The sequence below is a fragment of the Cygnus olor genome, chromosome 1, assembly GCF_009769625.2.
Source record: "Cygnus olor isolate bCygOlo1 chromosome 1, bCygOlo1.pri.v2, whole genome shotgun sequence".
NCBI classification, from domain to species: domain Eukaryota; kingdom Metazoa; phylum Chordata; class Aves; order Anseriformes; family Anatidae; genus Cygnus; species Cygnus olor.
The window spans coordinates 32,910,822-32,926,388 of NC_049169.1; the positions used below are offsets into that span (position 1 = coordinate 32,910,822).

General features: G+C 42.8%; 1 protein-coding gene across 4 annotated transcripts in view; it reads left to right on the top strand.

Annotated features, from left to right (window-relative positions):
* Nucleotides 1–8,736: 8,736 nt before the first annotated feature.
* ANO6 (anoctamin 6) overlaps nt 8,737–15,567 on the top strand; it is a 75,698-nt gene continuing 68,867 nt past the window's right edge. Inside the window, exon 1 of one of the 4 annotated variants that reach the window (XM_040551712.1) lies at nt 8,737–9,883. Coding sequence is in view for 2 of the 4 variants with exons in the window: in XM_040551698.1 (XP_040407632.1) it covers nt 10,724–10,811 (88 nt within the window). In the remaining 2 variants the exon portion in view is untranslated. Of the gene's footprint in view, nt 9,884–10,386; nt 10,412–10,613; nt 10,812–15,567 lie in introns of those variants that run through there. The other 3 variants (XM_040551720.1, XM_040551698.1, XM_040551704.1) reach the window with 3 other exon arrangements.

Genomic DNA, 15,567 nt, shown 5'->3' on the forward strand with positions numbered 1-15,567 from the left:
TAGTTTAACATGCTACATTCCTACAGCCAAGCCAAGTTTCCCCTGGCTAAATAACTGCACCAGAAAATAGTGGAATATTAAAAAGAAATTTATCAGAAATTTACCTTAACAGAATTAATATTAGTCTAGTCCAGTTAAGGGGGAAGGAGGTTAAGAGAAACACATGTTTGCAGTTTAGGGATGGATAATTAGAAAGAAGGCAATCTCCCAGCAAAGAAGTAAGTAAAGGTTAGTCAGCCAGGCCTCATATCAGTCTCTGCTGGAACAGTGCAAGTATAGAACAACTGGAGTATATCACTCACCAAAAAAAAGATCACTAAGAGTAACACAAACTCTTGGTGGGTCTGGAGGCACAACCAATCCTCATGGCACCACATTCATACTAAGGTGAAGGCAATGGTGCAGTATTTCCACAGAATTTACTGTATCAGTTTAGGAAATTAACTTCATAATTTATGCAATACTAAAGTATGCTGGTGAAATTCCAAAAAAGTAGGTCATAAAGGTGTAGATAGATATTTCTGAAGTGAACTGCAAGTTAATGTAAGCAAAGTTGACTTTTCCTCTTGCTAGTTAACAATAAAAGGCTGTTGCTCTATCCAGGACTCTGCAGGGTATGCACAAAATTGATCAATGAAGAGGTGAGCACTTCACTTGAGCTACAGTTACTGAACACCATCATCTGCTTTCAGGAGAAAGAAAGTTGCTGATGGCAGTACAAACACAGTAAAAGCATCCCGGGTGTCCTGTAGGGATATCACATAATGGGGAACCGACTGATCATTGAACAGCAGTTTCCACAGATGTGTTACTGTGAGAGTTAGCATGATTTAATGGGCTATCCAGTGTGGATGAAGCATGCCCCAAACAACCTGAGTTCTATCGCCTGAATGCAATGATCTAAACTGCTTTTGAAAGGGCTGCAGCAATTGTACAATTTAATTTCTGCATACTACAGTAAAAAGTGGAAAATAATATGCAGGGATATTTTGGGTTGCAAGGGCACATTGGCTTAGACAGTAATAGCAGTACATCAGGCATGCTACCATGTTTATATAGTTCCTGGACTGACTGACTGGCATCTAGTCAGCTCATAGCTTGGGCAAAATAAGCTTAAATCTGTTCACAGCCTTCTGTGCATTGGCAGTGATGTGTCTCCACTCACATCCCAGTACTGAAACATCAAATTTAACTAAAAATATTCTTGTGGTATTTGACTTTGGATTTACTGTTTAATAATTTTTCTTCAGAGTGGGAAGGTTAAGAGAAGTAAAAATGAAGAAGCAGGAGTTGTAGTGATTTGGTGCATCAGATCCACTTCTGAGGATGGTCAATGTAAATGTAAATGAGGAGGAAGATTTCTTACTCTGAGGCATTCGTTTCCAATTGCAATGAGCATAGTTACTGTTCACCAAGCAATCTCAATGGCTTCAAACTGTAGATCTGGAAAATTGCTGAAAAGTGTGAAGTAGGCTTTCTAGTACTCTGCAGGATCACAATATGGCCTTGATCGTTTTGTGATTGTTGGACTAGATGATCTTGGAGGGCTCTTCCAACCTAGATGATTCTGTGATTCTGTGATCCGCTGGTTCATCAGTATCCTGGACAATATGGTTAGGCACCTTGTTTCTGCAAGGTGGTTATAGCACCTTTCAGAAGGAAACTAGCTTTGAGATGGAAGGGAAAAGGTCAGGCTACAGAAAAGTTTTATGGATTTGCTATATTTCTCCTGGCCCAAATACAATACCTGATGTGAGGATGCTTCTGCTGCAGTGTGTGTGGTGACAAAGAGGAGGAACTTCAGGGCTTCACATACCACTCTAAGAAACGTTTCTATTTTTTCTCAGAGGAAGTCACCAAGTTCCCCATCTGGATTTTTAGCCTTTGATCCCACAGTGCTTGAACCTGACTAGCTGATTTCAGGCACCTGGCAGTCAGGAAAAATGCTTGTGCTATTTCTTATTCTTTTCCCACAATGATCCCTGAGCCATTTCTAAATACAGGATACCGGCACAGTCACGCCTTTTGTTTGACCAGCTCCTGCTGTTTTTGTGGTCTGGTGTGCTTTTCTCTTCAAACATCAGGTGAATGCCTTCTTATTCATGAAATTTTACCTGAGTTTGTGGGAGAACACGATTTCACATTATTCTTGTTTAGCTCACTCCTGAGTATCTGCAGGTTGGTAGTATGTCAAAGGCAAGACGTTTGTAAGCTGTCCACAATTCAGTTGTGGGCATATTAATGTAAAGCTATATCTTGCCCTTGTTTACACTCTGGAGCTCCACCGATTTCACCAGGGATTTCATAGAGGAAATAAGGTCAGGATTCAGCTCTCTGAGTCAAATCCTACTGAACTTACTCAGGTAAAAAGCTTGTGGATTTCCTCCTACTGATACACAATGCAATGGGAGGAAACATATGCTCTTCTAAGTGACCATGGTAACTGGTACTTGGGTTTCCTAGGTGATTTTCTGGCAAGTGGCCAAAGGAGGAAACTGTAACAAAATCAGATCCCAAGCACCAAAAAGCATTGAGGTTCCTGGCTGTACAGCAGCCTGTACGAGGAGCCTGAAGTGACAAGCTGTAGAAACAAACACACCAAACTCCTCGCTTTAAAATCATAGTAGGTGTCAAACACAAGGAAAAAGGAAGGTTAAGTAAGTCTGTGGTCCCAGCTTCCTTGAGAAACTAGTAAGCCTGATATGTTTCCTCTCCTACATCTGTCTGGTAAATAATATGAACATGAGCCAGAAGTGTGCCCTTGCTGCTAAGGCTGAGGGTGTCCTGGGCTGCATGAGGTCCACGGGCTGCTATCTCCATCAGGTCTAGGGAGGTGATCCTTCCCCTCTGCTGGTGAAGCTGCACCTCCAGTTCTGGGGCCTCCAGTCTGAGAGAGATGCAGACATACTGGATAGACACCAGTGAAGGGCCACCAAGGTGATGAAGGGAGTGGAGCACCTCTCCTGTGAGGAGACTTTGGGAGAGCTGGGGCTGTTCGGCCTGGCACAGGCTTCCCAGAGAGGCTGTGGGGTCTCCTCCTTGGAGATCTTCAAAAGCCTAGATGTGGCCCTGGGCAGCCTGCTCTGGGAGTCCCTGCTTGGGCAGGAGCTGGAGCAGGTGGGCTCCTGAGGGCCTGCCAGCCCCAGCCATTCTGGGGTTCTGGGACATCAGTCTTACCCAACCAGCTTCTTAAGGTTCATGTAAGCTACTTTTTTTTATAGCAAACAAAAGATCAAAATGACACAGGGAAAGAAAAAAAGAAGCTGCTTAAAACTGACTCTTACCTTGAAGTTAGGAAAGTCTCTCACAGTGTGTATATATATATATAAATATATATACTTGAAATGCTTCTAGTAGTAAATAAGAATGTTTATCTATCTTACATTTTGATACATGAAAAACTATCAATTTCTCTTTCAAGTGCAATACAGAGACTTTGCAGAGCACATCAGTATTCCCTCCTGGGGCTCCAAACCAGCATGAAGAAGTCCCCCTCCTTCCACCTCTTTAAGGAGGATAAGGAGTCTCCTTATCTGCCTATCAAAATCCCTTCAGGAATAAAGATGAAATGCAGTGAAGTGCAATGTGTCACAAGAGAGTGAAGAAGGAGGAAGGACTGGTGACAAGACCATTTCTTTTCACAGAACAGAGGAAGGAGAGTTCATATGCATGTATAGACATATGCTCCTCCAGCTTTTGTGCAAGCATTAAAGCCCACCTGTCACAGCAAGCTCTCACATCACGAATTGTGGAGTCTACTGATGTACACAACTACAGCAGAACAATCCAGCAACAGGGATGTTGCTGCAGATTAGATTAGAGACCATTGCAAATAAATAAAGACCAGCCTCAGCAGGAGAACTACCCATACTGATACCAAAAAAAAAAAAAAAAAAAAAAAATCAGATCTGGAAATAGCAGAAAGAAATTATTTGTCTTCTGCTGGAAAAGAGCCGAAGGAGTTTGAAGCATCCCTCTACAAAAGACCACCTGCTGCACCTGTTGTGAGGAACTGCTGAGTATCAAAACCACAAACATGAATTAAACAGTAGCTAAGTGTTTACTTATGTGTTTATATTCGTGCTTTCAGCTATAAGTAAAGAGTTACGAAGCATGATAGCTAGTTTTTTCATTAAAGTCAGAAGGTCCTATTCTATCCCTGCAGGCTACAGTTATTGACAAGTTAGTTTAAGATCGTTTCACAGTCACAGTGTAGAACCAAATTGTCCTTAAAAGTACCGTGAAGTATCTCTGGAATTAACTCTTCACTTATCTAATTGCAGGGTTGATTTCAGAATTCTTCTTTCTTCCCCTCTCTTCAACTTGTAATGGAAAATCTGTGCCTGCAAGTAGTAGGGGAGATGCGCAGTAGCAGCCACTGAAAGCACTTTGCTTAACCAAAAAGCACAGAGCCCTTCTGAAAGCACATGTAGGGAGCACTTGCTTGCTGCACCCTTGGAAGTGCAGCAAAAATGAACAACAGTTGCAGTGTGTATGCACCAGCCACCGCAGTAAGGGGAGATGGTGATGATGAGCAGAGGGGATGCAGCCTGTATTAGTTAGTCCAGCTGTGTCATAACTCCTCCTGACAACACCTATCGAATCTGGACAAAAGGACAATATCTGTTTGCAGTCTCACAAGCGTGGGGCATACCTCCTCCATCAGTCGAGCTTGATGCCCAGATGCCTCAGCTCATTCTAAGCAGTCCACCCATGTGAAGGGCAGCACCGTGCAGAGGGACTCACACCAGCTTTAAAAAGAGTTGTTGTGTCAATAACATACTGTACGTGAACTAATGAGCCAGAGCAGGTGACTTTGCCCTCCACAACACCTACCTATAGGAATTGTTCTGGTGTAGTGAAGGCTTGAACTGGATAACTGAGAACGTGCTCTCTCTTGGGGAATGAGTAAGATTTGCTACAGTCATTTCCTGTAAATTCAGGATACCCAGACAGATAGGGGACTAAAATGCTTTTTGTAAGTGTAGTTAAAACATCATAAAACTATTATGGTACACTACAAATGAAATGACTGTATGCAGTTGTTCATAATTCACCTGATGAAATAACCCCATTAACTCCCTGAATTTTACATATTCTAAACTATTTGAATTGAGGCATTTACGTTAGAAAAATAAAACTGCTTTAACTCTGAGTCTATTATTCTAAGATATACACAGGCCAAGTACAGACCTCCCCTAGGAATTAAAAGCTCTGTATTAAACATGTTAAAAATATCAGGCTGAAAGTTTGCCATAAAATTGTCATGTGTATATCCTATACTATTGGCAGATAGTGAAAGAAGGCAAAACGAACACATAGGTAGGAGCCAGCGGAAGATTTGGCAGCACTTATGAGACTTCTACATAAAGTAATTACACACGCCAGTGGTCTGAGATCAATTATTCATATCCTCCTTTACATATTGTAACTCACATTTTATTGGCAATTGTTATTACCAATTCACTTCAATAGAGGGCAAGAGAGACTGAAGTTGTCATCTCAGACTGGAGGTTGCATGCAAGAGTGAGAATTAAGAAGTCTGGCAGGATTACGTACAATTGGAAACACGACCAAAATGAAAGAAAAATACTGCGGCTGTACAAGGTCTGAGTAATTTCAATTTCCCCTAATGTTTCATTGTTCTCCTTATCTGTGAATCATACTGAAATAAAGAAAAGTACTTGATGAAACAAAATGAACTCAAAACTCTTCACAGGGCTTTTTTTTTTTCTTTTTTTTTTTCTTTTTTCTCTAGATTTGAACAGATTGCAAGCACTAACTTAACAGGACCAGGAAACACTCATGGTTTGGGGAACTGAAAGTACATTCTTCTACACCTTCTTTTACTGACTTCTAATGCAGCAAATTTATGAAAAGCTTGGTGCACCTATGGGAATTCCTTGTGGTGAATGAACATTTTATTTTTTTATTATTTCTGTATCTTTTCTCTCTGAATTTATTTCTGCATTAGAACAGGAGCTTTGCAGGCTATCTAATATTGTATTTCAAACACCCTCTTTTCTGTTACTGAGTTTCAAACTGTTTCTGTAATGTTTTAAAATTCACCCACTGTAGGGTACGATATCCCAGCAGTTATTAAAGAAGTGTAATGTCTTATGAAATAATAAACTTTTGGTTTGGTCTCTGGGATAATTACTTCTTTCAGTCTACCTAAGAATGCAAAATAGGAAGACCACCATGTTCTCTGTTCTGCAATGAATCCCACAATGATGGACCACTTTGATCTTCATACCCTTAAAGAATACCTTGTGGAATGATACTTGTCCACCGCTATTCTTCCTAAATTTTGTCTGCACTGATATGAGTTGCTATAGTGGCCTTAAACAGTGTCTTTCGATGATTGAGAGCTTTCCCACAAAACTCTTTCTCTCCACGTTTTTTTAAGTACACTTGACCTACCAGACCTGCAAATCTACTGACCATATGCTTTTTTGCTGCTCCTGGTCTTTATTCTGCAATGACTGTGGTTTAAGCAGCATGCATTTTGTCCCTCAGCAGTTCACAAGCATGGTGAAAGACATTTGAATTCAATATTACCTTGACAAATGAGAAGGAGTTGATCAAAGGAGGAAATATAACAAAAGTAAGGGCAACAAATGCCCTCTCAGGAGCAAATCAAATACAGAAATACAAAATGGAAAATAGCCTGAAAACAGAACTGCAGAAATTAATCTAAGATTTATGGCAGAGTGCAATATAAATATGAGTTGACAAGGTGATACTGCTGCAAAAAAAGCAGTTGTCAGTCTGGGACATATTAGAAGGAGCATCACATTCAAAATGATACAAAAATTGTATTCATTTTTTTTGGATGAGTTCTTACCTTGAATTCTGGAATTGCTGCTGGGCAGTGTATCTTCTGGGAAAGGGTCATGTGATGAAGAAAGATATACAGAGATACAGGCTTGTAATAGGAATATTAAGATAGTAAGGAAAAATATATATGTATATATATATGTTCATAAAGAAGGACATAGTCCACAGCAGTAAAATTGAGGAATTTTGTATACAGGCTATGGCCTGAAGGCAGACTTGGCTAAAGGTGGAAATAACCAAAACTCTCAAAACTCTGATCCAAAAGAATCATGCCATACTAATCTTTAGCTCTTGTGAATTATGAGAGACCTGTGCAAAAATCAGTTTGTCATTGCCCAAGAGATGTGATGAGTGCTTGACACCTGGCATCCCTCTACAGAATGGTTGAGACTGGACCTCTGAAGGCCACCTGCCCCAGCCTCTGTCCAAGCAGGGACACCCAGAGCAGGTTGCCCAGGACCACGTTCAGGTGGCTTTTGAAGGGCTCCAAGGTGGGAGACTCCACAGCCACCTTGTCCTGCGTTGCACGTAAGTGGCTGTGGACAGACGACCTAAACACATACATCTTGGCTCCTGTGAGTGTGTAGGAGTGGGAGTGTAAGTGAGGGAAATCATTGAGAAAATGACTGTGAGTGGGTAAAACCAATATATTTACAGATTTTGTAAAGTAATGTCACCTTTTCCTTTCATAGAGTCTCACATGGGATTTGTACACTAATCTCTTACCAACAGGAAGGCACATACAGTGATATATGTTGAAAGGCTGAAAGAAATGGGTTTTGTAGTCTGGATGAGAAAAGCTCTGGGGAATTAAAGTGACAGTTTTCCATTTGGAATATGTTATTATTAAGAGGACAACAACCAGCTGTTTTCAATGGATGCTCGGAGAAGGACGAGAAAAAAGCTTCAACTGCAGGAAAATGATTTTGTGTGGCTATTGACAGAAGTAATACCCTGCAAAGAGCTCACCTTGGGGCATTACGGGATCCTTACATGACCAACAGGTATTTGTCACTGACTGCTCGTATACATCCAAACCTGGTGCAGTGCTGGCGGCCGGACTAACCCAGTGACTGACAGGATATTTCTGGGGCTTAGCGCCAAACTTATTGTCACTGTGACTCAGAGGCCCCGGTGCCAGCCCAAATCTATGTCAGTTATAGACCTGGTGCCTGTGCCAAAGTGTTGTCACCACCGGACTGAACAATCTCTTGAAGTCCCTTCCTGACCTCTGTTTTGCTGGTTGCCACGAAACCCCTGCTCATGGAGGCGATTTTTCCACTGGCTCCACGGGCTCCTGCTCTGTTTCTCACTACCAGGAATGTTCAAATGTTTTTATTGTTTTCCTATTTCTTTTTCAATAAAATTGAAAACAGCCATGCTTGAACTGGAAAAAAAAAAAAAAAAAAAAAAAAGGATTTTTTTTACCCTAAATTTTTCATTTCAGCTAACTTTTGAAAAAATCTATTTATTTTTTTTTAGCTAAAAATTACATAACTGCATCTCTCTGAGCAGATCTTCTGCTATTATACATTTGACAAAGAGATGGCAGCAGGGTGGTGCTGTTGCATTTTTCTCTTCATTTGCTTTTTTTTTTTTTATCTCTATTTTTCAGGAGTATCAAAACCAAGCTTCTGAAGCATTGGTACTTTGCCAAAAGTACACAAGTACACATGGAAATATTTGCATCAGTTATAAAATTTGAAAAAAAAATAGCTATGCTTTTTCATAAAGTTTTATAGGAATTTTAGACACAGTACTCCCTTTTTCTTGTCAAGTAACTGCAATACTCTGCCTTAAAGTCATCTCTGAAACCCAGAGTTCGGGTTTTGAGAGCTGAATGAAACCTGCAAAACCTTTATGTTCTGTAATTGCTGGGGGATACTTTGCAGTGAGAGCAGCACTGAGAGGGTAGATCCTCTACTTGTGTTTTTAGTAGGATCCAGTTAAAAAAATAATCTTGTGTGCAGCCTGTTTTTGAAATGCTCCTCTTCTCCGCACATTTTTAAGCACTTTGCCTTTTAATTACATTGACAAGTGGTTGTGATGATGTGTGAGGCACATGTTGAAGATTTTCAGAAGCAGACTGGTTGTGCCATGCCGTATTTCAAACCTGGGACACAAGAAAACTTGTGTCTTACTATGCAGCATCACCAGCTCCTAGGACTGCCCTCTTGCCCCGGTCTATGTCCGTGATGCTTTTTTTATCTGTCCGACAGGGGGAAAAACAGGCAGGGCCAGGTGGTGCTGACAGTGCAGGTTTGCTGACACTGGTGCTTGCATTGAGAATCTCGAGAGAGGTATTCGCAGTTCTGCAGAATTCACGGATGTCCTTACAGACAACTTCTCTTTCAAAGGGATCGGTGTGGTAGGGCCTTTACTAAGCAGAGCTGCTCCAAAACTTAAGTTAAATTTCTCATTCATTTTTGTCAGAAGGTCCTTGCACTTAGATTCATTGCAATGCCAGGCCCTGCTGTGACTCTGACCCACAGCCACTTGTCAACTGTTGATGACAAGAGGCAAGTTTATCTGACAAATGGCTTTGGTCCACCTCCTTGTTTGCACACTTTAAACATCCTGGGTACTGTGGTGTTTGTGTTTTTTTTTTTTTTTGGTGTCAGCAGTAGAGATTGCAAACAGATTGCTTATAGGTTACTTAATGCAGACTAAGAAGATTATCTTGCTTGTTTCTCCGTTTCCTAAGCCAGACTTTCCTGTTCCTTCAATCCATTTTCCCAGTCTTTCTCAGCTAACATTTGCTCCTTCACTTTTATTGTTTCCAATTCTTCCCACTGCTCATTTCTGGGCACTCCTCCAGACGCCTTCCAGTTTCAGCAAATCTCTGCTCTCCCCCGGAACCAGGACATGTGAGCAGGCTGGGATATTGCTGAGCACTTCAAATCCTCTCTTTGCGAGCACTTCTGCCCCTGAGGCATTTCTGCACAGTGACAGTTCTGCATGCCCTGTATTGCAAAACTCTCCTATTTCCTACCTGCAGACTGAGATGGCGATGAGGACAACGGCTCTCCTGCAAAACAGCCAAGTGGGCTGAATACATCTGTCAAGCTCGAAAGATTGTCATTTTGTCTAGTTCAGTCCTTGAGCTTTCCTTCTCCAACTTATGCAGCTTTTTCCGAATAACCCTGCCAACGTATGGATTATTATTATTTATTTATTTATTGCATGCTTCACGTTTTATGAAGAATTGAGCAACGTTGACTTCTTCAATGACCGAGTGCATACTCTTGACATTCTTTAAGACCCAGGGGGTTAAACTCCTGGCACAATTTTCAAAGAGTAAACATAGGGGTGGAAGCAGAGGCAGTTGGGGCAAACCTTTGCTCTGGATCCTGTTAGGAAAAAGAAAAAAAATAATAAAATAAAACCGTTTCCTAATTAGTTTTAAGATGACATTTGACCCGCTTATGACACGTTGGTGAACATGAATTGTCTGATATGGCCAAATGCAAAAAAAAATAAGGGGGGAGGGCGGGGGGGTCAAAAACCACATCGATTAACACGATGCTCTTGCCACGTTCCCCTTGCACTGGCTCGGGGTGCTGCTGACGAGGTAGGTGAGGTTTCCAGCTCCCTCCGCCTCCACCCCCCGAGGGTCGCCCCCTGTTCTGTAAAGGACGCTTGGGGAGGGGGCTACGGGGGCCGAGGGGGGGCAGCCCCGGGACGCCGCCGGCCCCGGGGCGGCTGCCGGGAAGGTGCCGGGGCCGCCCCCTCCCCCCCCCCCGCCCCTCCCCGCCCCGCAGCCCGGGGCCGCCGCCGCCGCCGGTCGGGCTCCGCCTGGGCTCCGCGCTGGGCGCCCGGGGCACGGGGCACGGGCCGGGGCCGGGGGAGCTCGGGGCTGGGGGGAGAGGGCACCAGGGGCGAGATGCAGGCGGCGAACGCGGACGTGCTGCTGGATCTGGAGGAGGAGGAGGAGGAGGAGGAGGAGGAGGAAGAAGAGGATGGGGAGACCGGTGAGTACCGGGGAGACGTCGGCAGGGAGGGGGAAAGTTCAGTGCTGCTGCGGGGGTCTGTGGGGGTGGCTTGTCCCCGGGCTGCCTTGTCCCAAAGCTCACCTTCTGCTTCGGCTGCTGGTCCCGGACCGAAGACCCGAGCTGTCTGTCCGGGCGGGTGGCGTTGGTCCCACCGGGAGGGTGGCCGAGGCGCTCCGGTCCTCCCCTCTCGCAGCATCGGCACCCGGCAGCCCTGCTGTTTCCCTGCCTGGGGAGGGAAGGGCGCCGGGGGGCAGGGGGAAGGCTGCCGGAGCTGGACACCCGAGGAGTGGCAGCGAGAGATGAGAGCAGCCTCCCCCCGAGCCTGGGTGCCTGGCATCTTTGGAAAATTGGAGGAATGCTCTTGTGCTGCTCCCCCCGTGCTCCGAGCATCCTCCCAGCCTGATCCCGTTGTTGGCGTCAGCCTCACGGGCCAGCAGCTCGCCGACCCCGCACCGCCAGGCTTAGCTGGAGAGCCGAGCGAGGGAGGAGGGGGAAATGACGGGAAATAAAAGATAATGAAGGGAGAAAACTGGCAGAGCGCAGAAAGAGGGTCATTTCACTGGAAAAAGTGTGTGTTGTGTCTGCCAGAGATGCAGACCGTAAAAAGACCAGAGGGTTTTCCGTGCAAAGACAGTGTCTGTTGGTCTTATCCCGACAGAAGCAGCCCGGGACAATTACTGTTGTATTTGCTGGGGGAATGAATTCTGGTAAAGTATTTCCAGAAAAACAGCCCCAAAGGGGCTGGTGCTCGGCTGGTTCAAACTGAAGGGTCTATTCATTCCAGTAAAGGCACCCTGATTCACTTCAGTTCGAAAGCTGTTTTCAGCTGCAAGACCCAGGAAGTCTTTTATTTCTGCTTGTTAGGTCTAACAAACAAGGAATGCAGGCAAATGTCAGTTAGAAAAGCATATAGAATACAGGTTTGTATATATGAATGTTATCGGATGGAAAGGGCTCCTGCTCATTATGGTTCAAAATGTGCAGAATTTTGGTAAGTTTTGAATAGGGGGGCTGAATTTCTGCATTTGTCAAAAGTTCTGGTGACATGAACTCTCTGGTACTCATGCTGCCTTCAAATAATGATCCTCAGCAATGGCCAGCACAGCTTGCCTCAGTTATTCAGTTAGTTTAGTCCAAAAGTGTACAAAGTTTGAACCTCACCCAGTGCCTGTGGAAACCAGGGAATGGTTTTTCTCCAGCATCAATAGCCTTTGTTTCAGATGCTGTGGGAGTATCCATGGCTTTATAGTAACAGTCCAAAGTCAAATTCAGTTTTCCATATGAAGTGAGGCAGAGGAATTGTTTGACTCCACACCCCTAATTAAAGAAAGGGTGGATCAGCGCTGCAATGAATTAATCAACACATGCCTTTTCCTTTCTATTCTTCACCCCAGAGAACAACTAAATTGTTTCCTACTCATGACTCAAATTTGGGGTTAGTTCAGCTCCTACAGCCAGCAAGTCATGAGCTGCATGTTCTGCTTGCAGGATGCAGCACTTTGGAAGAACATAAAATGTGGTAAAATTAAATAAAAATTGATGATTTCGTAAGTTGCTATGCAAAGGAATTTCAGTGCACAGCTCATTTGTTATTCTGCCTTGTGAAATGTATGAGTAACAGGCTCGAGGTTTTTACATCAGGTATAATTAGAGGAGAGATAGTTTATTAGTCTGAGAAGCTTGTCGATCACTCATTTGCCTCCAGTTTTATGGTACCACTTGCATCCGCATTTTTACCAAGAAAGTCATCCCTGCTTTAGTAAGTAAGCAGGACTTCTGAGCTCTTTCCAGTTCTACTCAAGATCAGCCCAAAGCGTGCACAGCTCATCAGGAAAGCATTACCATGGCATATCCAAGTTTGTAGTCATGGCACACAAAGGGAGTGCTCTGGCTTGTGCTGGCACACAGCCGGGTTTGGTTCTCCTGCAAACCACTCGTGCCAGAAACAGACTTAGGCAGGAGTCCAGATGAAGAACTGGACTCAAGAGTCCAAAGCTACTGCAGAGCATCATAACCATGCTGCCTGCCACACATAGCTTTGAAAGCGATTGTCCAGGCAGACTTTTGTATAAGGAAGGAAGTTTTGTCCCAAAATTAGGCTTTTTTGAGAAGTTGAAAACCTTTTTTTTTTTTTTTTTTTTTTCTGGCACTTAAACTTTTATTTTGGAGTCAGACTGTTTTCAAGGGGAGTGTTACATTAGTGACACCAATTTGTTTCTGAGATATCTTGTTACTGGGCAGGGATGGTGGGAAGCACATTGAGCTGTGGTTGCCGCAGAATTAAAATTCTCCAAACCCATTATTTTCTGCCTAGAAACTGTCAGACAGTTCCATAAACTGTAAAGTTTTTCTTTCCCTGGTGCCAAACCTCATACTACATCTAAATTAGTTTGCTTGTGTTTGGGGATTTACAGAGTATCTGAGTGTGCTTTCCAGAAAAACTGACTTAGGAGGACAATATCCAGGGGCATTTGCTCTGACTAACCATGGTGCACAAAATGCTTTTCTGTTTATTGGGATACGTTAGCATCTTGCTCACACTTTTTTTGCCTTTTTTTTTTCTCATATATAACTTGTAGCTGTTCCTTAACCTCGCATGTACAGTATCTTTTCCTGCCTTTTGCAACTGCTGCAGTAACCAAGACACGTTGTATAGCTGGCCAAGAAATGGATGTTCATGTTAACCTTTTCCTCATCACACAGCCTAGATGATGTGTTGATGAGGATTCCAGCTCTTCTTTCTGTAAAGTATTTCATGCTGTTTTCCAGCACACTTTTTTTTTTACCAACTCCAGTGAAAACGTACAACAGTAGTGGCTTATCCAAGCAGCAGCATTTGTGGAATTACAGCCTCAGATCATCTGTGAGGAGGCATTCTTCTCCAGCTTCTTTTCTTCCAGTTTCGTGCAGCCTTCTGTACAATGGGAACCCTGTCCTAGGGGCTGATGTTGTAACACAGATGGTGAAGAGCAGGCTCAGCTATTCTTCACCTCATTACTTTTGCTCACTCTTCTGTTCTCTGCTTGGTTCCTCATGGCATATACTGTATTTTATTATTTTGCCTGTTAGAGCTTCTAATTTTTCCTATTCAATAGCTTCATTAACTTGACCTGCATCTCATTTCCATCCTGCAAACATTATTGATATATACTCCAAAATGAATACACTGACAGTGCTCTACAAATAAGTCCAATATTTTCCGTCATGATTCGGAAAAATGGTCAATTATATATAGAAGTGTCCGAAAGGCAACAGAAAGTCTGAATAGTTGGATTACTCAACTGAAAAATGTGGCATTGTCCTCCAACTTATTAATTGCAATCCTCACACAGTGGGAAATCAAAAATTGGCGCAGGGGGTAGATCTGATAATTTTGTAGCATGCAAGGATTGTAAGCGGATTTTTTGAAATGATATTTCTGTTTCTGAAGGGAAAGTACCTCCCCTTTTAATCTACCTAATGTATCAAGAAGGACTGCCCCAGTCCACTCTTTCATACCTGGTTTTCTTCTCTTTTTCGTCTCTGTTTTATAATCAAACTAAAAGTTACCTGGGCACTTTCAGTCTTCCACCATCCTAAAGAAGACTGTGGGTTGGATATGTCTCATGAGCTGAAAATCAGGAATTTCTGCTCCCCAATTCAGTGCTCTGTTTACAACACAGAAGAAGGTAGAAATGTGATGGCAGGCAACTCCGTATGCACAAGTTTGATTTCAGTCTTTTGTTTTGTTTTGCTTTGTACTGCTGCAAAGCAGAACATCTTGTACTTGTGCATCTAGGAGACGAAGACCATGAATAAGTAGGAACATCATCTCCATAGGTGTAGGCACATCAACACTCGGTCTACCATTTGCTGTCACTTGCTATTGAGGCAGTAAGAGAATCTTCATCGTGAACTGACACATCATTACACTACACCACATAGAAATCAAGGGAATGCTAGCCTATAATACTGGTCAAAATTTAAATTACTTTTCACGCCTCCCTGTCCTACCTCATCTTTCTGTTGCCCTAATGGTTTACATACATTTCATCCTCTCTTCATACTTCAGTCATTTCATTTTCTGACTTTCCACCCACTTCACTTTGCTGAATCCCAGCTACACTGGAGCACAGCTGGGTCACAGAGTATGGCTGTATTTGAGCCATACACTGTGGGAACCACTCACTTTTAAATTTTGATGTAATGATTTTTCTACAAAACTCCTGAAAAAAAAAACACATAAATATTTAACCACAATATAATTACTGTTTTGTAGCTATTTATAATTCATAAACTCTGGAGGAGATCAGAATATTTCAAGAAACAGGAAATTAGGGGGTCAGATAAAATTCACAAAGTCACCAGATATTGCTCTTTTTTGAGTTTTTCGACCATAACAGATTTGCCAGTTGTCCATTAGAAACTTCCTGTACATTGAGAGTATTTTTGTGAGATCCTGTATTTCAGATTTCTGCTGAACGTATGAGTGCAGCTTACAGATAACTCTGTAGTCTGTAGGACAGATTTGTTATCTGCCACTGAACCAACTTGTGCTATTTGCACAACTTTAAAAGTAGTAGGGTTTGTAAGGTTTGATGGTGTTTTTTATTTATGTTTGTTTGTTTTTTAACTCTTTCTGTTTATTAAGACATTAAGATATATATCACAGGCAATTCCTTAAAGTTTTCATAGAATCATAGAACAGTTTGGGTTGGAAGAGACCTTAAAGATCATGCAGTTCCAACCCCCCTGC